At 31.9% G+C, this 25,203-nt stretch overlaps 1 protein-coding gene across 1 annotated transcript in view; it reads left to right on the top strand.

Moving 5' to 3' along the window:
- LOC145294017 (autophagy-related protein 2 homolog B-like) overlaps positions 1 to 25,203 on the top strand; it is a 252,530-nt gene that overhangs the window by 180,665 nt on the left and 46,662 nt on the right. The window contains exons 20-28 of the mRNA XM_080140978.1: positions 2,897 to 3,042; positions 5,613 to 5,773; positions 8,917 to 9,091; positions 13,451 to 13,647; positions 14,654 to 14,734; positions 16,301 to 16,407; positions 19,305 to 19,397; positions 21,615 to 21,679; positions 22,647 to 22,714. Of these exons, the coding sequence (XP_079997104.1) occupies positions 2,897 to 3,042; positions 5,613 to 5,773; positions 8,917 to 9,091; positions 13,451 to 13,647; positions 14,654 to 14,734; positions 16,301 to 16,407; positions 19,305 to 19,397; positions 21,615 to 21,679; positions 22,647 to 22,714 (1,093 nt within the window). The remainder of the gene's footprint in view (positions 1 to 2,896; positions 3,043 to 5,612; positions 5,774 to 8,916; positions 9,092 to 13,450; positions 13,648 to 14,653; positions 14,735 to 16,300; positions 16,408 to 19,304; positions 19,398 to 21,614; positions 21,680 to 22,646; positions 22,715 to 25,203) is intronic.

Below are 25,203 nucleotides of genomic sequence, written 5' to 3'. Positions count from 1 at the left end.
CTTGTTTTGAAAATAATGGTATATTTATTCTTACTTAAGAAATTTATCCTTTGAAATATTTACTTTTGTAGTCACTTTTTGTTATTTTGTTTTTTGGATGGAGTTACAATTGGCCTAATGGATGCTGTCATAAACTATGAAATCGTGTTGGGTGTTTTGTCTTCATTAATATCATTAGAAAAGGCATGAACCCCTAATTTCCCTCTCAATTAAACAGTAAAACAGTTAAACTTGTATTCAACTAAAAATCATTATCATTGTCAACAATTTTATCATTTTTTTTTTTACTGTGGTCAGGAGTGATGGTTTCAGGCTAGACCCAGCATATCAGTTCTGATACATAGTTGGCAAGGCAAAGCAAAGCTTGGTTAGCTCCTAGCAATTATTTCACTAGATTAATTTGGCCATGTTGAGAAAATGCAAAGATCTTGAGGTGAAAAATGGGATTCCCCAAGAAAACTTGGATGCCAAATTATCTTTAGCTGAAGTTCGACTAGAATCGGACAGTAAGGCTGCCATACTTGGAGACATGGATTGCAGACTTCCAGAAAATGTCAGACTCCTGGCCCAATCTTGTTATTTACTAACATCTTTCAAATTTACAAGTTATTAGCGCATCTCAATGTATATATAATTCTTTCTCATTATTCATTATGTTATTTCCATTTCACTTCACTATCCAACATCACCATATGTGTCTACAAAAACACAAAAAAAATCAAATTGCATAATAAACTCTTGATTCATAATCTTTTGATAGTTTTTTCATCTTTGTCCGTCAATACTAAAGAGAAGGTGTTATTTCAGTTTTCCTTCTAGACTAGTTACCCAGGGTTCATTGAAAAGTCCTTGAATTTTTACTTTTGTCTTGAAAAGGCCTTATTTCTATTATTTCCTTGAAGAATCCTTGAAAGTATGGAAAATGTCTTGAAAAGGCCTTAAATTGTATTCTTGTGTTGAAATATTAAAAATAAAATTAAAATAAATACTATTAAATTATTTTTTAAGTATTAACAAAAATACCATTAAAAATTTGTGATAATTTAAAATTAGTCTGGCCATACCATAAAAAAAAAATGAATAAAACGGCAATCATCTTTGTTGGAATGTAAAAGCCTTAAAGAGGAGTAATATTTGAAATGAAATAAAACACATTTAAAACTACTTAAAAACACTAAAAAATGATGCAGGTAGGTTGCAAAATACTGTTATTGGCTATGGTAACATTTATTTGTATATTTGATTTTTTACCACTTTTTCAAATCATTGTAAATTGTAAAACAAACCCCAGATTTTGTTTTGAAAACTTGATTTTGTCTGGAGAAGGCCTTGAAAAGTTCTTGGAAATGAACAGTGAAAATCTGTATATGAACCCTGTTACTCTGTAAAATCTTGAGAATCTAGTCTACCCTACTATTTCACACTAAACCTAATCTGTACCAGATGGGTGACTATTTGGGAACACACATATAACAGTCTTATTATTACAATTTAACAAACATTTTTAGTTATAAATGACTGGAAGTGCTCATTTCCATAACTATGTAGATTCAACAAAGATTATTCCACCATCAAAAGAATTTTACAATCATCTACACTTAACAATTTTTAGCTACAAGACTTTGTACTTATGCAGTTTGCGGACCACACTATTTTTTAGAGAGAATTTTTGGTGTTTGTCAAGAATTCTGTATAATGTACATACTTCTAACAGAAAGAGAATATTGTATTCTAAAAATCATGTATATTGGTCAGTTTTATTTTTATAAAGAAAATCATTTTTAAGCAAATTTGAGTTTTACCAATGTTCCCATGTTAAAGGTCCTGGATATGACCTTAAACTATATCCGATGGTGAGGCCCCGGCTTGCAGGCTTTGGGAAGTGTGAAGCAACCCCTTAATTGCCATTGCTCTCAGGTCCACTCTGACCCGGAGTGGTAGTACTTGTTAGGGTTCCAACTATGGGTTAAATAGAAACCGACTTGAAAAAACAAATATATTCTATCAAAAACTTTTCTTCAAAATCACTGGATTCAGCATTAAATAACCTGAAAAGGGTTGATATGCCATAAAACAAAAACAACCAACCATGTTTACCCATGTTAAAAATAAGTTTTTAAAATCTCGCAAGTTTGAATTATTTGGAGTTAATTTCACTTCCTTTTAAGATGGCATCATGATATTGTTGCTGTTTTTTTTTTTTGCCATAAAATTTGATTTTCTTATTTAAGAGTAAAACTACTTGATCAATTTACATGATTTTTGGTGTACGATATTTTGTTTTTGTCATGGATGCATGCATTATGCAAATTTTTCTTTGTTTTTTATATAGGAGAATTCTGGACAAGCAGTGAATTTTCAAGTTAAATTCAATTTTTAGAGTATCTTTTGTTTATTAAATTGTTAGGTGAAAATGCAGAATAGTTAACAAAGCCTCCCCCTTCCTCAATTTAAGAATGGCTTTCTAAATAATATCATTATTTCACCAAAGTTCGTAAACTGCATAAATATCCAATACTCAAGCAGAAACACACAAGCATAAATATACATTATTGGATCTAATAAATCATATAATTCACAACAATGTGTAATACAGCAACTTGTATTAAATTAATTGTATACAGTGAATCGTTTACAATAGATACAATGCCTCAGCATCAAGTAGTGGTTGATTTGATTTTAAACAGACAGACAAAACTAAAAGAATTACGTAAAGATTCCCAAGTTCAAACCGACGCACCTTAAGAAAGTCAGAGGTTACAGTGTCTGAAATGTAAAAGTAACAACCAAGATGAGAATTATTGTGTGAATAATCCAAATAATGTACACATTATTTTATCTTCTTTATTCTCTTAAGAAACCATTTCAGTTTTCTGGCTTTTTTCTTTTTATTTAGACTCTGCAATGATCTATTATTGTGGGAACCAACTGGCTCACCACTTTTGTACAGCCAGGAGCAGAGCATTCTCCTCCCTCAGACGTTAGAGACGCAGTTTAGAGTACAGTACATACCACCAGATTTCATGAGTGAAGCAAGAAATCGTAAGTGTTATTGGGAAATAAGGGAAATACCTTGATCAACTTTTCTTTAATTTTATAGTTACAATGTTAAGAACATGAATTAAATATTTTCCATCCATATTTTATATTATAAAAAAAACAATTATTCAGGTTTATGATGATGATTGATATCAGCTAGGAAATAACTGGAATGTTCTAGTAAAAACAAACAAAAAAAAACAATTTTTTAGTGTGAAATTCAAATGTACAATTATATAAAATATTGGAACTGAAGATGAATACTTTATCCACACAGTCACCAGTTAGATGAAAATATTTTGTCTTTTTAACCTATAAAAATTAAGGTACTTGTGCAGATTTTGAACCGAATATATCTAAGCGTCTGCTCGGCTTTGGCTGGAACATGATGTCAACTGCTGGATAACGCCAAGCATCATCGATGATCAAATCATAACACCAGTACGAAACAGAAAAATGGAAATTACAAAAGACAAAAAAAACAAAACGACCTATCATAATTTTGTTTTAATATTCATTTAATGTTCCATGGTAAACTTTACTATAATCATTATTTTTGTATTTTTTTGTTTTAATTTTTGAGAGATAACAAAAGTTGTTTGGGTTTTTTTAAACAAATTATGTATCTTTTTTATTTTCAAGTTTGTTTAAAATTTTTCTGCTCAAAGAAAATTGTAAGAAAAGGTTTTATAAAAGGTTCATTTGTTATTTTATGTATTCGTTTTTTTTTTTGTCAAAGAAAACTTTAAAAGGTTTATGCATCTCTAACCAAATCCGTTACTTACAGAGCCTTTCTTTGCAATGATCCATCTAACACCACATGTAATGCAATTCTTTTAGGATTTGATTAATTTCTTATTTTGACACAAAAACTACTTCAGACGTCTGCAGTTGTTTGTCTAACATTAATAAATTCATTGTGTTGTTAGTCTCTATGCTTTTCATGTAGCATCTAGTTTTTTTCTGTTTTTGTTTTTTCTCTTCCAATATTTATCTAAAAGTTGTCTGCTTGTTGCTCACCGTCCTACATCAGATTACATGCAAATATGAGTGGTTAACGTCATCATTGATGTGTCGTGTATAACACTAAGCAAGCGTTCAACAACCACCAGTTCTAGTTGGTGTCGGTTTATAAATATGAGCTATCTGCTCATATGTAAATTATACTTAATTTGCATATCACTACATTTCCCTATAATGGAGGGCTTTATGCCACGAGTATTTCTTGTACTTCTTCTCTTCCAATATTTATCTAAAAGTTGTCTACTTGTTGCTTGCTGTCTTACGTCAGATTACATGCAAGCCTGAGTGGTTAACGTCATGTTCTGGGCAAAGTCGAATGGACATTTCGATACATCCAGTTTAAAAGTTGCGCAAGTACCACATTTAATTTGGCATAGAGATAGAAAATTAAACGTCTGTTTCACCCCCTCTTTGCATAGATCAAAAATATTTTAATTGTTTAAAATAAAACATAAGGAAACATGAATGCAAAAATTAGTGAACATTTATCAAATATTTCTTATTCATTTTTAATTAAAAAAAAAGATAAATGTTTTGTCTTCAAAGTAAAAACAGCTCCGTTTAGTCTCGTCAGACTATGGATATGAACTGAAGCATGTCTGCACATGAAATTATTGTGGTAAGAGTTGTACAATTTTCAACCACACCTTTCCTGAGTCAACACTGTTTTAATTCCAGTTGCAAGTATGTATAAGTTCAGGACGATTAGAAACAATGCCGAGATAAGCGGAGAGCACATATAGCACCTAACGCTCTCAAATGGTCACTCATCTGGTATTGGCCATGCTCATCATTGCTTAACTTTGGTGATTTTGTGAGAACTGGTGTATCAACGTGATTGTGCCATATAAACAAAGTAAGCAATACATCAACTATGTACGATGATTTGACATGAAAAGTAGATTTTTAGTCAGTTAAAATGGAATGCTAAAAATGTTAGAACAATAAAATTATTTATTTTTACTATCGCATTAAGCAGATCAACTAAAATTACAACATAATTTACCAATTTCCTTTATTATTATAGTCACTTGATATTTTACCTAATAAAAAATGTCAGAACATTTGTTTCTAATGTTATTTTATATATACTTGTAATTTTGAATAATAAGTTTTTAAAAAAGGATCAAATGAATTTCTGACATTGATAATGATATTGGATTGAAGGTGCTGCAGTTAGTTTGGTTCCTAGAATCAACCATTTAACTGTGGTGCCACTTCACACATAAAGACATCTTTACTTTATATATATCAATTTCAGTTCTACTTTCATGGGTTTTTATAATTTCATTCAAGTGAAACAATATTAATCTCTAATTTCATTCATTATTAACTGTACCTACCAGTGATGGAACGATTCCAGTATGTTTCCTGAGTCTGATACAAGTACTTCTGAATTCCAATAGAATTGCCGATTCTGATTAATTGTCCTAACACTAGTAACCATCCTACGTAATCCGAGTCTTTTTAATTTAATTTTTATTCCGTTTTTTTTTTTTTTTTCTCTTTCTTTTATTTTTAATCTTGATTAATGTTTTCTTGAATTTTAGTTGAATCTGACAGTGATTCGGATGAGAGTCAAGGAATGCACAGTTTTTCCCCAATCGGACAACGCAGTTTGCACAAGAAGAAATCACGGGAACGTAAATTGCAAAGCAAATTATCCTTTGTATTAAACCTCAACAAAGGCAACTTGCATATGGCATCTAAGGTATCCATTCAACCACCTGATAATTTAGATATCTTATTATGAACAAAATATTGCATGAAAAATAATTTTTAGGTGCTTCTTAATAATAACAATGACGCAAAAGATATTTCTCATTATTTTTCTAAATAAGCTTTCAAACTTTGGATTTATTTTTTTATTGATTTATTTATGTTTTTTTAATGAAAATTACTCTGGACAAAACATGAAGCCACATGATCTAAGGAGTTTTAAAAAAATACCACTTCAAGGTGAAAAACTAGTCAAGGATAAGTGTTGTATGGGTAGATTCTGATCCAGAAAACAGCAATTATTTCCTCTTTGTCAGAAACATCGCTCATGAAATGTGAGGACTAATGGACAAAATAAGGGTAATGAGAGTTACAAGGGCCACTTTCTACTATCTTCATACTCGTATAGGCATAAATTCTTAAAAAAAATTATTACCAACTTCTTAAATTGACTAAATAAAAAATCAGATAAGGGACACAATTAAGTAAATAAACAGAAAGATGGGACAAAAAAAGAGAGAAACAGAATTAACGGGTGACATCATAAGTAAAAGATTATCAGCCCTAGCATGCCAAAGAGTATCACTTTTGTTAACTCTTTTTACATAACCCAATTAAGATGGCATGCGAGTGACATTCTCACTATGATTTATGAAGGTGTTGATGATGAAAAAGTTGCTATGGTAACCAACAGCCAATCAGAAGAAACTGTCTCCCACATTCCTTACTTATTCTGAAGACTTTTGAATACCAGTAATTTTATTATAACTTTTGTTTTTAATGAACGAAAATTAAAAATTTTAATTTCAAAATATAGCTGAGAAGGTGACCTATGAATTGTAAAAATTGTTTGAAATTTGGTCGTAAAAACAGTAAGCAGTTCTAAATGAGTAAAACTAACACTTAACCATATATTCAAACACAAATTGAAAATTTAAGAAAGCTGAATAATGTTATATAATTTTTTATTAAATGATTAAAATTATTATTTTCTAAGACTTTCGTTGTTAAAATAACTTTTTCAACAATGTAACCAAGTTCCTCTGTTAAAAACTTCCATCAATCATGCAACACATATCGATTTCAGACTTTACAATAACCGTTAATAACATTGAACATATATCTTTTCTCTCTCCATGAGGAGTCATGCAAGTATTATGTTTTTTTCTAAACAGTTCACTTCTTGCAAGTTAAAAAAAGATACTTGAGAAACCAAAACCTAAAGACAGTGAGTCAAGTACAATAACCAGTAGACCAGCCTGACACAATCTTTAAAATGTGTTTTAAAACCTACTTATTCTTAACATAAGGAAACTGCCATGTTTCACAATCATGCATGCACAGTCATGAAACAGCTAACAAACAGATAAAAATCCAATGACTCCCAAGTACAATTCTTTTCAATTTTGACCCGTTAGCAACCCTTTTTACCAGATGAAAACTGATTAAAATATTTTCAACATGTCCAAATACCCTGTGTACCAAATTTAAAGTTTGTAGATCAAAAATTTGTTGAGTATATAGGTTGAGAAGTGCTCTCACACACACACATTCTCACTTTTATAGATATACAGATCATTTTGTTTTCTAAATTTTCAAATATATATATATATATATATATATATATATATATATATATATATATATATATATATATATATATAAGATTAAGGGTGGCGGTGTTTGATCAACACTGCTGGGGAGCCATGATGTAATATACTGTTTTGTTTTTAAATCCCCGAAACAGTGTTTCATGGTAAACAACTGATGATCCCTTGAAAAATAAATTATTGGTATTATAGTAAATTCGAGAGCGAGTTGATGCAGTGATTGCAGGTGATTAAATGACTTACTGACTAGATGGTTTTCTAACGAATAATAAAAAATATTTTTTTTGGTATAGTTTTAAAGGTTAAAAACTTCAAAGACTATATATATATATATATATATATATATATATATATATATATATATATATATATATATATATATAAAGTAATAAAAAAGTAGTTTATTGCTTAAATACATGCTAGACCAGCATTTCTACTATATCGGACATCTGAACACTAGTCTTCAACAACATCTGAAGGAAAAGGTGCAAGGCACCACCACTGCCATTGTGATACGTAAAAAGAAGAAAATAAAAAAAAAAGAAAGAAACTTAGATATCTCATTACTGATGCAATTCTCTACTTGTATAAGAGCCAAATATGTCCAAGGATAGAGTACTGTTGCCTGCTAGAAGCAGCTTATCCTGCCTTGGCAGAGTTCATAATAGACTTCATAGCCTAGTGGGGATGCTCTTTTCTCTTTCCTGCAACCTCTTTCCCATTGAAGAGAAGTTGCGAGCCTGTCTCCACTTTATCATTATTTTCATGGCAGGTGCTCGTGTGAGCTCCAATCTATCGCCCCCCCTGGCCTGACTTTCATGAAAAACACGCGTCTATCTGAAACCACTATCAATAATTTCCTCCACTCTTTATCTGTGCATAAACCTAAACATAGATTTCATGAACAAAGCATTTTTCTTAGAACTGCACACCTGTGGAACTCTTTTCCGTTTTCCTGCTTTCCAACTGACTACAATATGGTCATCTTCAAGACCAACGTAAACAAGTTCTTGATGCGTCATCCCCTTAAGTAATCCAATTTACCAAATTTCCACTACTAACGATTACGAAATTTTCCCATTGACTACTGTACACTCATTAACCTTTATCCTTGAGTGGCCTCCGGGCCTTAATAAGTGGTGACTCCTTTGTAAAAAAAAAATGAAAAATTCTGCATTTGTTTTTGGTTTTTAAAACCGTTAAATTTGGAATTTTGCATATATGTATATATATATAATATATATATATATATATGCAAAATATATATAAATGACAAAAGTCTATATTCCAAATTTCAAAATGTTGACCATCTTACTGTTTATTCCTTTGACATGCACAATTCTTGACAGCACCTGTTTTGTAGAACAAAATCATTCATGCAATTATTATGTTAATTATTGAATTTGTTTCACCCTTAACTTATCAGAAGAAAAATCACTTATCAATTTTAAAATTGCACTATATATATGTATATAATGTGCGGTTATGTGTGTACATAATTTATTGTATATTATTTGTTTTACAGAATAGTCCTGCTTCTAACGAAGATGAAAGTACTGAAAAAACTGCTGAAAACAGCCGTAGTGAACTCGCAATATATGCCAAAGATGCTACTCTGTTTCTTGTGGTCAATCACAATGGAGATCCAGACTTACAGTTCATTTGCTTCCAGTCCAACAAAATTGAACTTTTTCACAATTGTAAGTTTGTGTACACCAATTGCATTCCAATGTGATTTAAATAATCACATTGAAAAAAGACGTCTCTTATTAATTTTGTAAAAGTTCACCCTTTCACACAGATAGTCCAATAGTCATAACATGTCATAATCTCATATTTTTGATAACAAGCACTCTCTTTAGGTTCGAGCATCCAAATTCATGTACTTAGAGATTTTAATGTCCACCACAGAGATTGGCTTAGTTTCTCAAGCTATACAGGCACATCTGGTAACAGCACACAGTTTCTCTGTTGCACATTCCCCATCACAAACAATCACTTTTCCAGCCTGTTTCTCAGATTGTGAGGATCAGCAAGCCTCACTTCTTGACTTATTCTTGACTACACTGCTTGAGATTTGTGTGATGAATACTTATAGCCTATTCAGAAACACTGATCACCTTGTGATAATGGTTGTTACTTAAACCTTTGACTCCAAATCAAAGTTCTGTTACTCAAAACAACAAGATGCTACAAATGTTACCATAGATCAATTCTTTTCAATCATTGTAAAAAACTAACCAATGTCATCTCACACTGGCAGGTAAATACTCAGCTTAATCGGTAGCGGTATATTTCTGTAGTAGTGGCAGTAGCTATCATTGTGAAGATTTTTTTTTTTTTTTTTTTTTTTTTGTTGTTGTTGTTGTTGTTGTTGTTGTTGTTCATCATCATCATCATAATAAAAACAGTGGAAGTAATTAGAAAGAACAACAATAACTCCATTATTAGCTTCAGGATACAAGTTTGATATCTTGTTTGACTGCTGTTTCCGACTGGTGGCACAGGAGTCCTAATCCTTAGATAGTGCTAAGAACAACTACTCTATCAACAGTTTTACAATATCAGTATAGCTGTAGTGCCATGTTGTGCATGGAAAGGGGCCTTACACTTATCTCTGATGGATTTTTCAAAGCCCACAACCCCATAAGTAAAGACTTTGCTAATGGTTGTGTGAGCTTACCGACATTAAACAAATATCCACTTTATTCAACACACTTTATCTAAAAACAAAGTTAATGTCAATATGAATAAAAAGCAATACGTTCAAATCAGACACCACTCTAAAAACAACTAATTCAGCTCCTTCCTTAAGGCTAGTGTTCACAGATATTCAAAGGTTTAGAACTAACCTTGATGATGTAGAATCTTTCCTCTTTGTAAATTCTACAGATATCCTAGCATTACATTCCTAAATTTCTTCTAATTATTTGACATGCCAGGATACCTCCCATAAAAACTCTAACAAGCATACACAGGCTTGGAGTCTATATCCGTAACATCTTCCCCTAGGTAAGAAAACATAATCTAGAATCAGAAGATCAAGACTAAATGGACTTTAAATTAACCTTTAAACACAGTCTTATTTCCTCTACCATTCTCTTTTGACCCAGAACTGTACTCTGTTTGACTATGTCTCTGATAGTGTATATGCAGCACTCTCTGAGTGCACAAATCAACATACTTAGAGATTTTAATATCCACTGCAGATTGGCTTGGTTTCTCGAGTTTTACAGATGCATCTGCTAACAGCACACATAGTTTCTCTATTGCACATTCCCCATCACAAACAATCAGTTTTCTGATCTGTCTCCCATATTGTGAGGATCAGCAAGCCTTACTTCTTGACTTATTCTTAATTACACTGCTTGAAGTTTGTATGACAGATACCCATAGCCCACTCAGGGACACTGATCACCTTGTGATAATGGAAGATACCATCCTAAATTTCCAGCCTCAAACTGAAGCTCCATTATCCAAAACGAGGAGATGTTACAAACGGGCTGATTGGGAATTCATTAGAGATCACATCAGAGATGCCCAATGGAATAAAACTTTTTTCTCTCTGATCAATGCACAATGAGGTAACAGAATACATCAAAGCAGACAAAGAAATTCTATACTCTCTCACCCTCTCCAATGTTTCACTTTCACCTGTGTAGCTGCTATCATGCAAAGGCAGCAAGTTTTCCACTAATTCAGCTGCCATAAACCACCTAAAAATAGATAAAAGTTTATAGCTTTAATAAATCGTTTAAAGAGTGTAATAGCCGCAGTTGAAAGTAGATGTACGGAGATGACCAGAAAATGCACTCACAAAAATTAGGAACTTGGGATTTCTAGAAAATCTCTAATAGTGTGGTGAATGCCATCAACAATTTCCCCACTACCAACTGAAAGTAAAAGTTAAAAAATCCAGTGTTACTGAGAAAAGTGTTTCTTTGGTCAGTGCTCATTTTGGGGTGCTTGAAATCCATAAAATTACATATTTATTTAAAGCAGAGAGTGTGAGGCAATATTTCAGGGAGTGCAAGAAAAGTTTAGAAAGAAAACAGGCTATTGCTAATCTTTTATGTTTTTGTTTCCTTTTGCAATGTACTTACTTCTTGCTTTCATTTTAGGGTTAAGTGACCATTAAATACATGACTGAATGGATTTAATGCAACCATGTATTTAAACATGAATTCAGAAATTTTTGTGGGTGCGAGCTTTGAGGGAAATTTCTTGAGGGATGCGGACCAAAGAAAATATTTAGTTGGCAATAATACTTATTTTTATGGGAGAAGCTTTTTTTTTTAGTAGTATTGCCCTTGACAGATATTTATTATTTCAAAAGGAATATTTGTAGCAGAATTAGCAGTAACCAAAATGAGAAATAGAGAGCTTACCTCGGATATGTCTGTTTTGGGCTGAGCGAAAGAGAGAGTTCCAAGATGGCGTCCATGGGCTTTTATTAGCGTTTACCCAATGTAATTATCATTGAATCACGTCTGCTCTCGCGCGATTATGCAAATATGTCGTTCCCGGCCGCTATAAAGGCAGGACACTGGAAAGGAGAGGGAGCGTTCTGCAGATTGTGTGTAGGTGATTCTGGCGAGTAGATTGTGCTTGTTACGACCCACGTGTCTGCGAGAATGAGTTTTTGTTCCGTCTGTTTTTAGTTGTATTTTTTTTTGTTTGTTTTGCCTACTACATTTTTGTTTCAATATTATAGCAGCAAATTATGCAGATTGATGTAGAAAGTTCTGTAGAATTTCTAAGAGATTTCACTAGTTTGGATTATTTGGCCTGCCGTTCTAATCTTGGATGTGATTCACACAACATTTCAGCTGATGTAACCTAAGGTTTTCTTTGGGTGCATCTTATCAAACTTGGGAAAATTTTAGCTCAAACACACAAATCTATAAAAAATATTTCTTATGAACCCTTTATTGTTCTTGTTACATCAGCCATCTTTAGTCTTAAATATGTCATCTTTATTTCATTTTTAGTATCATCTATATTGAGAATTGAACCTTCAACTTCCAGAAGACTGTCACTTAGAACTGATTGTCATTCTACACCTTTATCCATTGCGTCACATGTCCAAAATATAATGCCTCATTTTTTAAATTCTGTATAGATTCCTGAGTTTGACAAGATGAGTTGGAATGTTTATATTATAAGCGATAGGAAATAGAAATAAGTAATTAATATTTTATTTGGCATGGTTGAAGGAATAAAAACAATCTACCTAATGGATTACAAAAAGAATTCATTTAAAAATTTTATATACATAGGCTCCTCAACCCCCATTTTTTATTATGCTCTTGGGCACCCCAATAACTGACTTCATCTTGGAGCAACATCATATACCCACTTCAACTACTCCACCCCATTTTTATTTGTTTCCGTCTAGAATTCAGCCCCATTTAGAGATTAACCTGTTTGTTTTCAGTCCCGAACAAGCAAGAAAACAGTGGGCGATCTACCATCTAGAAAAGGAGGATCCCACTAACATTAGGTGTCTACTTTTTTATCTTTTTTCCTCCACCCTACGCCAATGAAATAATATTCCAATGACTTTTATTACAAAATTTTATTTCTAGCCAGAATATTTTATGTATACATATGATTATTTATTTATTAAAAAAAACAACAACAAAAGAAAACATTTGATTTGGGAATCTTAAGTAGGACAACCCCTGGTGTGTATGTGTGTGCGGTATAATGGTGAATGTGCTAGGATTAGCATAGACTACTCAAGGTACAATGATGAGGATGACCAAAGACTTCTCCTCCCCAATTTTTGAGTAGCCTTGTGCCTATTTTTTGTTTTTCTGCTCTGTTTTTTATAACATTCATAAAAATATATAACTTAAAGATTCCCAAGTTCAACAAGATATGCCTGAAGAAGGTCAGACAATACATTGGCCAAAACATTGTAAGAATAACATCTAAGACAAGAAGAGTAGCCCAAATAATTCAAATGATACATATTTATGAATCCTTATCTCAAAAAAATTCCAAAACAAAAAATTTTTCCTCGTGGAATTCTTTTATAACTCTTACCATTTCAGCATCTGTCGAAGTTTCTTCCAATGAAAAACCGTCCAACCAATCAGATCTGCTTTCAACAATCAAGAAATCTGAATTCACTTTTGACAAAAATGGACGTCCAGTTGGCTGTGGTCCTGATTCCCTTGATATGTTCTCCCTTGCCGTGAAGGTCAAATTTGACAGCAAGATTGATATGTTCAATTATCCTGCTATGAAGGTTTGCACACTTTTCTATCCTTGTCTTGTATTTTTCAAAAAAAAAAAAAAAATTATACATGTTATTTCTTCTCAAAATATGCATTTACTTATTAATGGCATATCAACACATTTCATGATTTCTATTCTAGCAAACAAAGTGGAAAATTCTACAAAATTTTATTTTACCTAACAATATTCCTGCTTGGGAACATTTCATAAATATAGGAAAATATTTTAGATACTCCAAAAATATTTCAATTTGTAGCCTCTAAACAAAAATACCCCTAACCCACCTGACTAATCACTAAACCCCACCCCTTCATTGTAGAGATTCCTAGATGCTGGAAGATTTTCTACTTTGATGGTTTCTTTTTCCAGCAGTACCCACTTGCAGAATTTTAAATGTAATCTAAACAAACATTTTGATGCCTAACTCCCTATCCAGGTTGCCCCTTTTTAAATTTGGAATCTATCATAGTATTTCCTTATGTTTCAGTTGTAATATGCCTTGTTTGGGTTGAATAAAAGTTTGGTTGTTTTTTTTTTTCAGAATTTTAGATCTTTACCAAATTTTGGCAATATTTTATTATTATATATTACTCGATATGTAATTTTCTTGAACTGGTTATAAATTTTATTTTGAAACAATTCTCAAGGTATACAAACAATATTTATTTGAAAGCAGTTTGATTTCACTTACGGATGTAAATTGCTTATGAAATTTTGTCCAGAACTTGGTACTGTTCCTATATGGAACCATGACCGCAATAAAAAAGTCATTTTCTTCTAACTCTATATACCTAGCAGCAAACAGAATTTCTATGGAAAACAGAAGGCAATCCAATTGTTATTAATATAAATAAATTACTTAGTATTTCTCCGGGCAATGGTCGGCAGGTTTGCTTGTTCAAAATATTTTTTTCTAAGCTATTATATTTGTTATTTGTTTTTATATATAAACCATAAAGACAAGCTTTCAACTTACACTGTTTCTTTTTTTTTGTTTTTTGTTTTTTTTTCAACAGGAATTCATCATTGCTGTTGGTTTGCAAGGAGCAACTCTAACCCATAAAATAATGCCAATGGAAAATACTTGGTTTACACAGGTTTTGTGATTTTAATTTCTTTTAAAATCTTTTCTTGAATATTTTAAGATGATGAGACCCTTGGAGAGGGCAAAAAATGAAAGAAAAGAGAAAAGGATTAGAATAAAACAGTAAGATATGACATTAGAAAAAAAATATTAATTAAAAAAATTAATTTTAGGATTGTAAACAATTGAGAAAAAATAATGTCATTGTGGAATTTATTTTTGGGTAAATTCCAACTATAGGACATAACCACCGGTTCTTCTTAGATTACCAAAGTTAAGCAACATTAAGCCTGGTTAGTATCAGATGGGTGATCATTTGAGAATATCAGGCACTGTAGGTTATCTCTGCTAACCAAGATATACATGTAGCTAGGGACTTCATGTGAATTTGATATTCCCTAAAAAAACTTCCTCATTTGGTGAAAGCTGAATGCTTGTTTAAGGCAAATACCACACGAGGTATTCCTGAATGTAGACAAGGAAATTCCAATTGTTGTTAGTTTAGTTAAACAAATAAAAATTTAGAATTAGAATAATTGTTTTAACAGGTTTAGAAAACAAAGAAAAATTGGGAATGTTAAAAACTGTTCATATAATTTGGATGAATATCAAAACATCAGATATTCATGCTTTGTTTAATGGAAACTGTTGGTGACTATGAAATTGCAGATTTCAGATCCAATCGGATTGTGCTAGTACTATTAGAAAAGGTATTAATTTGCAATTTCTTCTAAGGTCATGGTGTCTGCTTAGTCTTCAGAAACAATGAAGCACTGATCAAGAACCTTACTCAAGGTTGTGTTGGCATCTTCTGTCCGTCTATTTTTATTTAGAAACGAGAAAAAATTCTCAATTTATTTACTTTTAAATAAATAAATAACAAAATATGTAAAATAATTTGGATTATTTGGTCTATTGTTTTCACCTTCAGTGTTATTCACACAGTGTTTCGGAGATGTAACTCCAACTTTCTTCGGGTGTTTCTTGTCAAATACAACAATCTTTCTGTCAAACTTGTGAATCTGTATGGAATTTTGAATGCTTTATTTAATCCATATTCTTGTTCTGTCAGAAACAATATATATATATATATATATATATATATATATATATATATATATATATATATATATATATATATTAGACAGGAGAAAATTGTCAAAAGACTATTCGACTTAAAAATAATTAAAATGTGTTTTTTTATTCAAATTATTTTTTAGTTGAATAGTCTTTTAACAATTTTCTCCCATCTATTTTTTTCTTCCCCCAAACTTTAATATATATATATATATAATATATAATATATATATATATATATATATATATATATATATATATATATATATATATATATAATATATATATATAATATATATATATATATATATATATATATATATATATAATATTAAAACCTATTTTCATTAATTAATAGTAGAAACTGTATGGTTCCCACAAGTAGCAATCAATACTAAGCAGTCAGATATTTACATTTAAATAACTAAATGTTGAGAATTTGTTAATTTTTCTTTACTTATCATGAGATATGTGGAACTTTCTTACTGTTTTTCTTTTTCAGGCTCTTGATTTCATAAATGTAGTTGATTACCCAATAAAAGGTTATGTACAACCCCAAATACTGACGCAACTTCACGTACACCTGTGGAACTGTACAGTAGATTACAGGTAAATATATACGTTTCTGTTTGGTGAAAATATCACTTAGAGATTAACTTTTGGTTATAATCTCAGTCTAAGCTTTTGAGAAGAAGGGCTACTTGGTGTCACTCAGGTTCTAATTTCCATAAAGTTTGTAGATTGCCCGAAGAAAATACAAAAGTAAAACAAAAAAATCTGTGTAATATTGTAATTTAAAAAGTGAGTGCTAATCAATTGAATCACCACATCAACTCTCTCTCTCTCTCTCTCTCTCTCTCTCTCTCTCTCTCTCTCTCTCTCTCTCTCGAATGTGGTTAAAACTAGAACATGCAGCATTCTTTTTGTTTTTCTTCACTCTTTCATACTTTTCTCTTTTTTTATTCTCTTATCCAAAGGCATCAAAAGAAAGGAGAGAAATAAAGTGAAAAGGACAAATCAAAATTTCCTTCACCTCTTTTTCTTACTGATGAATCTTTAAAGATTTGTTATATTAATTTTCCCCAATGTCCATGGGTACAATAGCAGTATATCTGAATTAGGGAGTTACAAGACAAAGAAAAAGACTTTCTTTGCCTCCTTTTCTTACTGATAAACTTTTAAAGATTTGTCTTATTAATCCCACCCCCCAGTATGCATGGGTAAAGAAGCAATATATTTGAATTAGGGAGTGAAAACTCCTTCCTTTTAATGTATTCATGACTTAAAAAATAAGTTATCAATCAGGATGAAATAAATAAAAAAAAAATGATGGAATCAATTGAAAATAATTTTTTGCTTTTAACAATACAGACCAATATTTGCCAAAACTGAACAGTTTTAAGCATGCGTCTTTTGTTAACAAAACTATTTAAATCACAGAGGTAAAGGAACTTTACTTTATATATGAGAACTTTATTTTATATATAAGAAGAAGGTGCACTATGCTTCTAAATAAATAGAGCAATCTAGTCCTTCTTCATCAATCATCCTTGATAAACAATTGCACCTAGGAACTATCTCTACACCTATCAAAAGTGAACAGGAATCTGCAACATTACTAGACAGATTTATTGTTATACTTTTATCTCATCATCATGCAAGTAATCTCTCTTCTTGATTAGATTCATTGTTCAGCATTCACTTTGAGTTCTTCAAATCGGTAGCAACTAACAAAGAAATTGTATTGTAAAAAAAAGAAAGACAATTAGTGAAAATTTAGTTTTACTAAATAAAGATACTGAAGAGGTCGACTCGTAACAAGGGAGGTAATTATGTTCTGAAATCTTAGGCTAATTTAGCAAAACTCAGTTTCTGTTAATTGCCTTGGAAAATTATTTTCATTAATAATTAATTTTCTACTTTATCGTTTTTCATAATATTTGGATATGTTCATTACTGGGAAATGACAATTCAGTAGATACCATTGATTTCACTTGAAATTCAATACTTTGATTTTTGAATTTTGCTCTAATAATGAAGAAGCACCTTTTTTTTTTTACATCTATCATGCTGATTGTTTACTTGTTGCATAGACGTTTTATTTACACTTGTGCATTATCTTTTGTGTTATGTCAGTCTTGACAATATCAGTGAGTTGATCTGGACTGTCTATGCAGTAATTTGGTCTGGTTTTCATATTTGTATGGTCAGACTACATGGCTTGGGATAAATGGATGAATATGAACAACATTGAATATTCATAAAATCAATTTATTCAATTCTACAAATCATCATATAAAACTGTATTTTATTTTTAAATTTTATTTTTGTTCTACTCCAGAGTACCCCTTTTTAGAGAGTTGAATTTTCCCCACATTAAAAATCGACCTTGTATGTAACTTTGCTAAATCATGAATTGCTAGTATTTTTTATTATCATTGATATATTAACAGCCTTGAGGACAAAACTACCATTTCTACTCACCAATTGTTCCTGCTACTCAACTTTCGACAGTCCCCTGTTAAACATAATCCTTTTTAGTAGCCCCTTGCATTCAAGTAGCAATACATCTTGTTTGAGGGTAAAAATGAGTTCTAAAGAAAAGCAATTGCTGATTATTTCCAATTTCCCTGCTTTCTTTCTCTACTTCTTCTTTATCCTTCCTTCCCCTATCTCCCTCTCTCTCTTTCTCTCTTATTTCTCTCCTCTTGTTGTCTCTTCCTTTTCTATTCCTCTTTCCTCATCTCTCTTGTTTTAATTACCATTTTCTGGTCTCAACAACCTCAGCTGAGTGTCCACAGGTCACTCTTACTATTCCACCAATTGCCTTAACTTAAATGCTGACCATTGCAAACTCTCTCTCTCTCTCTCTCTCTCTCTCTCTCTCTCTCTCTCTCTCTCTCTCTCTCTCTCTCTCTCTCTCTCACACACACACACACACACACACACACACACACACACAATCTTCCTAAATCAATCAGAGCCTTTAATATCTCATATTTTCTTTATTATATATCTCATATCTACTTTATTATCTAACAGAGCCATAAACATTGTGTTGAAATGTTTTGCATACTAAGAGGCTAAGATTTGGGCAATTCTATTTATAGCCATGTGTGATAAGAATGAACCAATCAAATGACAGGACAGCTTTATAAAATAGACTGGATCTTGTTGAATACTTCAGTGTTATCTTTCCATCTTAAAACAAGAATGTCACTACGCTTCTGCTGATCATGTCTGGATTAAGTATTTGCCTGGGAAAGTTTCTCTAACTGGATTTATGCTGCCATTCTTTTAAATTTGTCACTTGAAACTATATTTTTCTATTTCAAGATAAACTCTACACTTAAAAGATTGTATGCTAATAAGGTAAAATAAAATGATTGTGATTGCGTTAATGTTCAATTCACAGAATGTTTCATTAGTAAGAATATCTTCTAGATATTAATTGATAAATATCACCTTTGTTATCAGTTTACTGATTCTAACAATATCCTTTTCAGACCTATCAATTTACCCTTACGTACCCTGTTACACACTGAGTGGCTGAGTCTGTCAAGTAACATCTTTGCTGAATCAATGTCTACCATGTTGAGGTAGGTAGAAGGTTTCTTTCTTTCTGTCTTTTTTCTTTCTTTAAAATTTATTTCCACTTAATAATTTCTCATGAAATAGATTAATAACATTAAGTTATCCTCCACTATAATAAAGAACAATATATATATATATATATATATATATATATATATATATATATATATATATATATATATCTCAAATCAAATTAATATTGTAGTACAACCAGTATCAATGAGGACTCTCACTCTTATGTCAATTCCTAATACTTCTAATGTTGGTTGTGATCCATTTTGCACCATTGCTGACACAAAGGGGTAACTGCTGACGCATCAGTTGCCTCATTTTCGTTTCTCTGTGGGCAGTATCTCACATAATGTCCCGGTTCACCACATCCATAATAAGTTTACATATGTGGTTTGTTACAATCCCTTGTGAAGTTATGATCCTTACAATTTTAGCATTTGTTGCTAAATAGTCTCCTTGTCCTTGGTCTTTCATCAACCCATTTAGGTTCTCTTTTTGGTTTTTGTTTCGCAACTGCTGCCACTTCCAAAGTCCATATAGTTGCGAGTAACGTGGCAGTTGAAATTAGTTCCCTAATCAATAGCTCTTTTACATTCGGTAACTACTATAGTACCACGGAAATATTTTCTGGGAAACCATGAACAAAAGTGAGTTCACGACTTGCTTTCATCCTGTTCCCTCAAATCCTGCTAATTCTGCCAATTTTTGTACATTGGTTGCATATACATCGACTGCCTCACCAGTCCACTGTATCCTCCCCAAGTTTGCATATGCAGAGAAAATTCCGCCTTTAGTTTAGCCTTTATCTTCTATACATCCTGTTTATCCTGCTCCGTTAACTGGAGATACAGGACTAAGGTGTCCCCTTCTAGAAACAAGGGCATAAAACTTGCAAGGTTGTGAATTTTCTGTAGCCTTGCAACCAACTTCACCTTTGCAAACTAGGCCATTAAATCACCTTCTCCACTGAACGTCTTCATCATATCGCTGCTCATTTTCATAATCCTCTCCATTTTAGTTTGGTATGCAAAAAAGTAATTGGCTGAAATAGCTTGAGGTTAAATAATGAAGTGTTAACTGTGCTGAAATTCCAACTAACAATTTTCCGGCTTAAATGTGACACACTGCTGTCAAGACTTGCTACTCCAACATTCCATGAGCAAAGTTTCTTTCTTAGAACTGCACGCCAGTGGAACTCTCTGCCACTTGCCTGTTTCCCACCTGACTACAACTTGGACGTCTTCAAGTCCAACATAAACAAACTCCTGACAAACCACCCCCTTAAGTAAGACACTCTATCAAAACCCCCAATACTAATGATTACTACAATACTATCTCATTGATTACCGTACACGCAATAACCCTTATCCCTGAGTGGCCTTCGGGCCTTGATAAGTGGTGACCCCCATGTAAAAAAAAAAAAAAAAAAAGCCAACTCCAAAGTCAACACAGTCTCTGAAAAATCAAACGTTTTTTATATTCAAACCGGAAGCATCTCATTTGCATATGAGCTGACAAGATCGCCAGAATATAAAGAGAAGCAGCAGCCACCCTTTCTCCTTTCTTCATTCTTCTTGTTTGCACCAGACACTATGGGCTGCTGAGAGAACAGGTTTGTATCAAATGTTTAAAACATTTAATCAGATAGTACACTTATGTACTGTGACCAATCATTGTTATTATAAAATTTGAATTATTTCTTCCAAGTTTCCTAAGCATAACATTCGGTGCTATGACAAGGAGCAAAGTATAGTATTTATTCTGATACTATAGTTCATCTTTCTGCCCTTGTTCGGTAAAATAAAAATCCTTCTCAACTGAGGTAAGTTTTGTTTTTGCTCCACTCCAGAGTACCCTTTTTTAGAGAGTTGAATTATCCCCATATTAAAAATCGACCTTGTTTGTAACTTTGCTCTTGTGGAGGGATGAAAATAAATAGAAGCATTTACAAAACAAGGGCATTAACTCTGGATATCTCTAATAAACAAGGGGAGCGAATGTCATTAGTCAGTCACATGTAAAAAAATAAAGATCTAAGTCTTTTTTATATATATTTTTTTAATACGTGACTTGAAATTCCATTATTCTATTACACTATAGTCGTGTGGCCTTTGGCCTTGATAAATGATGACTCATAAGACCAAAAGGCATGCATTAATTATTATCAGATATCTTATGATTTTCTTTTTGTTTTTATTTATTTATTTCAGGTTTCAGTTTGAAAGGACAGGACTCTTCATTTCTGACAATCTTGAACAGCATTTTAATCTTAAAGGTAAGTCAAGCAAGAATGTATTTTGTTTGAACATTTTTTTAGATGAGGATAGATAATTTGGATTATTCAGATTACTATTCTCATCTTGGTTGTTATTTGTTACAGCATTGATCTTTTTGGACTTGGCAATCTTTTATATATATATATATATATATATATGTATATATATATATATATATTTCATATTGGAATCCTTTGAGATGTGTAATTTGTGTATTTATTTATTTGTGGACTCTTATCTATCTTCATGTTATTTCACCACCCGTCGCGGTTAATCACCTGAAGAAGGCCAAAGGATGAGTTTGCTGAAACATGGTGAAGCAACAACAAGATGAGGCTAACAGTCTGCAAATAAATAAATAAATACTTTGGGAATCTTTACATCAAACTTGAGAACCTGGAAAGAATTTTAAACTGAATCTTTTATTTAATCCACAGAAGTAGATTATTCTCATTCCATCAACCAAAGCCAAGTAGAAGTGTTAATTATTATTTTCTTCTTAGTAATTTATTATCACCAAATTTGAAAAATGCAGCTGAAGATGGTCAGAGATCACATCAGCGTAAATGTTATGAATATAATAAGTAAGATGCGAATAGTCATTCGAATAATTCTAACAATACCGAGTAATTTTACTTTTGAATAATTTAACAAATTTTTTTACCTTTTTGCCAGTTATTTTGAAATATTTTGTTGAAACAAAACTCTGAACAACAATATAATTTATAGTGAAATGTTATTAATCTTACTAGTTCTAATTTGTCAAAATTAAACATACTCCTTTTATTATCATTTCTTTGATAACAGAAAATTTGAGGCTGATATTTCAACTAATACTTAGAATTTTATTTTCACATAATATCTTTGTTTTTGGAGATTTATTAAAAATTCACAATGCTTTTAAAAATCTAATCTTTATGCTAAAAATGCAGTTTTTTAACTTAAACCCCCTTGTTTTATTTACAGATTATGTTTGTGTGGCTGACTGGGACCGGTTTGAACTTTGTGTACGGACAAGCGGTGAAAAAGAGACGGTAAATTTATTTAGTTACCATATAATATATATATATATATATATATATATATATATATATATATATATATGAATGATAAAACTGGTAATTAGTAAAAACCTGAAGAGAGCGCTAAATACTATTGCAAAAGCAAATATGTGTTTTATTTTTTTATTACCGTTTTATCTGTTTTGTTACATATGTTTCGGATGTTGGACCGTGTTTACAATCTAACAGGCTCGTCAGACCTTACAGAAATGGTTGGTTGGTATTAGGAAGAATTGTTTTTAGGAGGAATACGAAAAAAAAAAAAAAATAGAGGGGGGTTTTGGGGTAGGAGATAATAGCGGGGGAAGGCAGGTAATGACAATATTTCAGTTTTGAAGTTTAAAGTATATTAGGTTGTATTGTGTGTGTGGAGGTAGCAGATTCAGGTAGGCTTGGGTGGAGATATGTGGATATAGAGAGGGAAGAGAGGATGGTAAAGAGAAAAGAAAAAAGAGAGGGGGTATTGAGAGGAGGGGGGGAAGAGTTTCAATTTTGGGGTTTTAAAATTTTGACTACTTTTTTTTTCCTGTTCGGTAAGGTATATTAATTAGATGAGAGGGAGAGAGATAGATGGGAGGAAAGGGAGGGAGAGGGAAGGGGGTTAGTACGGCTGTCATTTTTGGCAGTTATAGAGTTACGTGTATGTGTATGTATGCATCTACTTCTTACTGGAGATCTGTATATCCACGTACTCGAATGGGTATGTGTATGTTTATGTATGTGCAAGCATGTACTTTAATTAATTTAGTATCTTACAAATTCCAATAACAGGAGGATGAGGGTAATTTGTATACAGTGCCTTTTTGTTGTTTTGGTTGGCATTGAGTTGACACAAGCCTTGCAGCTTCCAGAGTTAAAGAGGAGGAAAGAAGAAAGAAAGAAGTGAAAGAAAGTGAAAAAAAGAAAGCCTAAAGAATTAGAAGAAAAAAAAGGAAAAAATAAAAGAGACTGATGTCCCTATTTACTTGCCTTCCCACAAGGACAGAGTTAGACACAAGGTTGCTTTTTAATGGAAAAAAATCCAGCTCCCACAAAAAAGGACACTTTGGATTGGGACAAAAATAAACATTGCCTAAATCTACAAGGATTTATTTTCACTGACTGAAGAAAGAAAAGATGAAGTGTAGTATTAAAACAGATACTACACTTTGCATTATTTATTTGCAAAAAATATTAAAAATTTACATTCAAAACAAATTAGGCACTAGGCCATCAAAAGTGTGAGGAAAATGGGTGACATTGATCATCCTTGGTCTATAGTGATAACAAAGTCTTTCCTACACTTAGCTAGAATCATCCCTATCACTACAATGCAATACTTACTCTAGGTGGATGTCCTACATAGGATAATTGCAAATCGGTTTGAAATTTTAAAAATCTTTTATAAATATGGTTATATATATAAAAATTCAATGAATTAATTGAAGTATAATGTGCAGTGGGAGAAAGAAAAGCAAAAACCAACAAATAAAACTCTCTCCAACCTTTTCTAAATAATAGACAGATTTCCAGTATTCATCACCTCTTTCAATAACTATTGCGAATGACTTTCCATTATTACAACAGCCACTTACCATTGATTTCTTGCTGTTAACAACAATTGGTTTTCTCTAGGTTTGGTTGGCAATAAGTCTCTCTAAGATCTGTCCAGTGGAGGTCTGGTTAGTGTCTCACTCCTCAGTGTTTCCATCCTCTGCAGACCCTTCATGACTATTTTGTATGGCATCGGACGACTTTGTTGGCCTCATATTGTTTGTGTGTGTATATGTGTGTGTATTGAGAAGGGTTGTATAAAATTTCTTGCAGTTTCATTTTTTGGGGTTCATGCGGTTGTGTTCTTTCTATTTTTTGTTTTATTTCTATTGTAATTCCATGTGACTGGTTATCATTTCTAAATTATCTTGATTGGTTTCCATATCTGAAGAGTTTCCTTAAGATTTAAGCTGTTTTCATCATTGTTGTCTGTTGCATATCCTCAATCTTCCCTTTGATCCCAATTTCTCCTAGTCTTTTTTCCAGGTTTCTCAGGACTTTTCCTAGTGCTCCTAAAATTATTGGTATTATTTTTTTCATATTTTCTGGCAAGTTCTGTGTGTATGCTTCATTTTTATCCTTGATCTTTATCTTGTGGTCTGCTGGGATGGCAAAATCTACTATTTAGCATTTTTTTTATTTTTGTTAATTATCATAACATCCAATCTCCTTACTTGGATGAGTTTATCTGTTTGTATCGCCATGTTCCCTAAGATTTTGTGATTTTTGTTTACCATTCCTGCCACCAGTTTGTGTTTGAAACATTTTGTCTGCATGTTTAAAATGTAGTTTTTTATATAGTTCAAAGTGTACTGCTTTTTTCACATAGTTGTGTCTGTTCTTGTATTCATGGGGGCTAGTTTGCTACATTCACTTATGTGATTTTTGTTTTTTCTCTTTGTCCACAGAGTCTACATTTACTGTTTTCC

This window comes from Euprymna scolopes, chromosome 15 (genome assembly GCF_053919585.1).
Source record: "Euprymna scolopes isolate OS-2025 chromosome 15, ASM5391958v1, whole genome shotgun sequence".
Taxonomy (NCBI): Eukaryota; Metazoa; Mollusca; class Cephalopoda; order Sepiida; family Sepiolidae; genus Euprymna; species Euprymna scolopes.
This window is presented reverse-complemented; position numbering and strand designations above follow the sequence as displayed.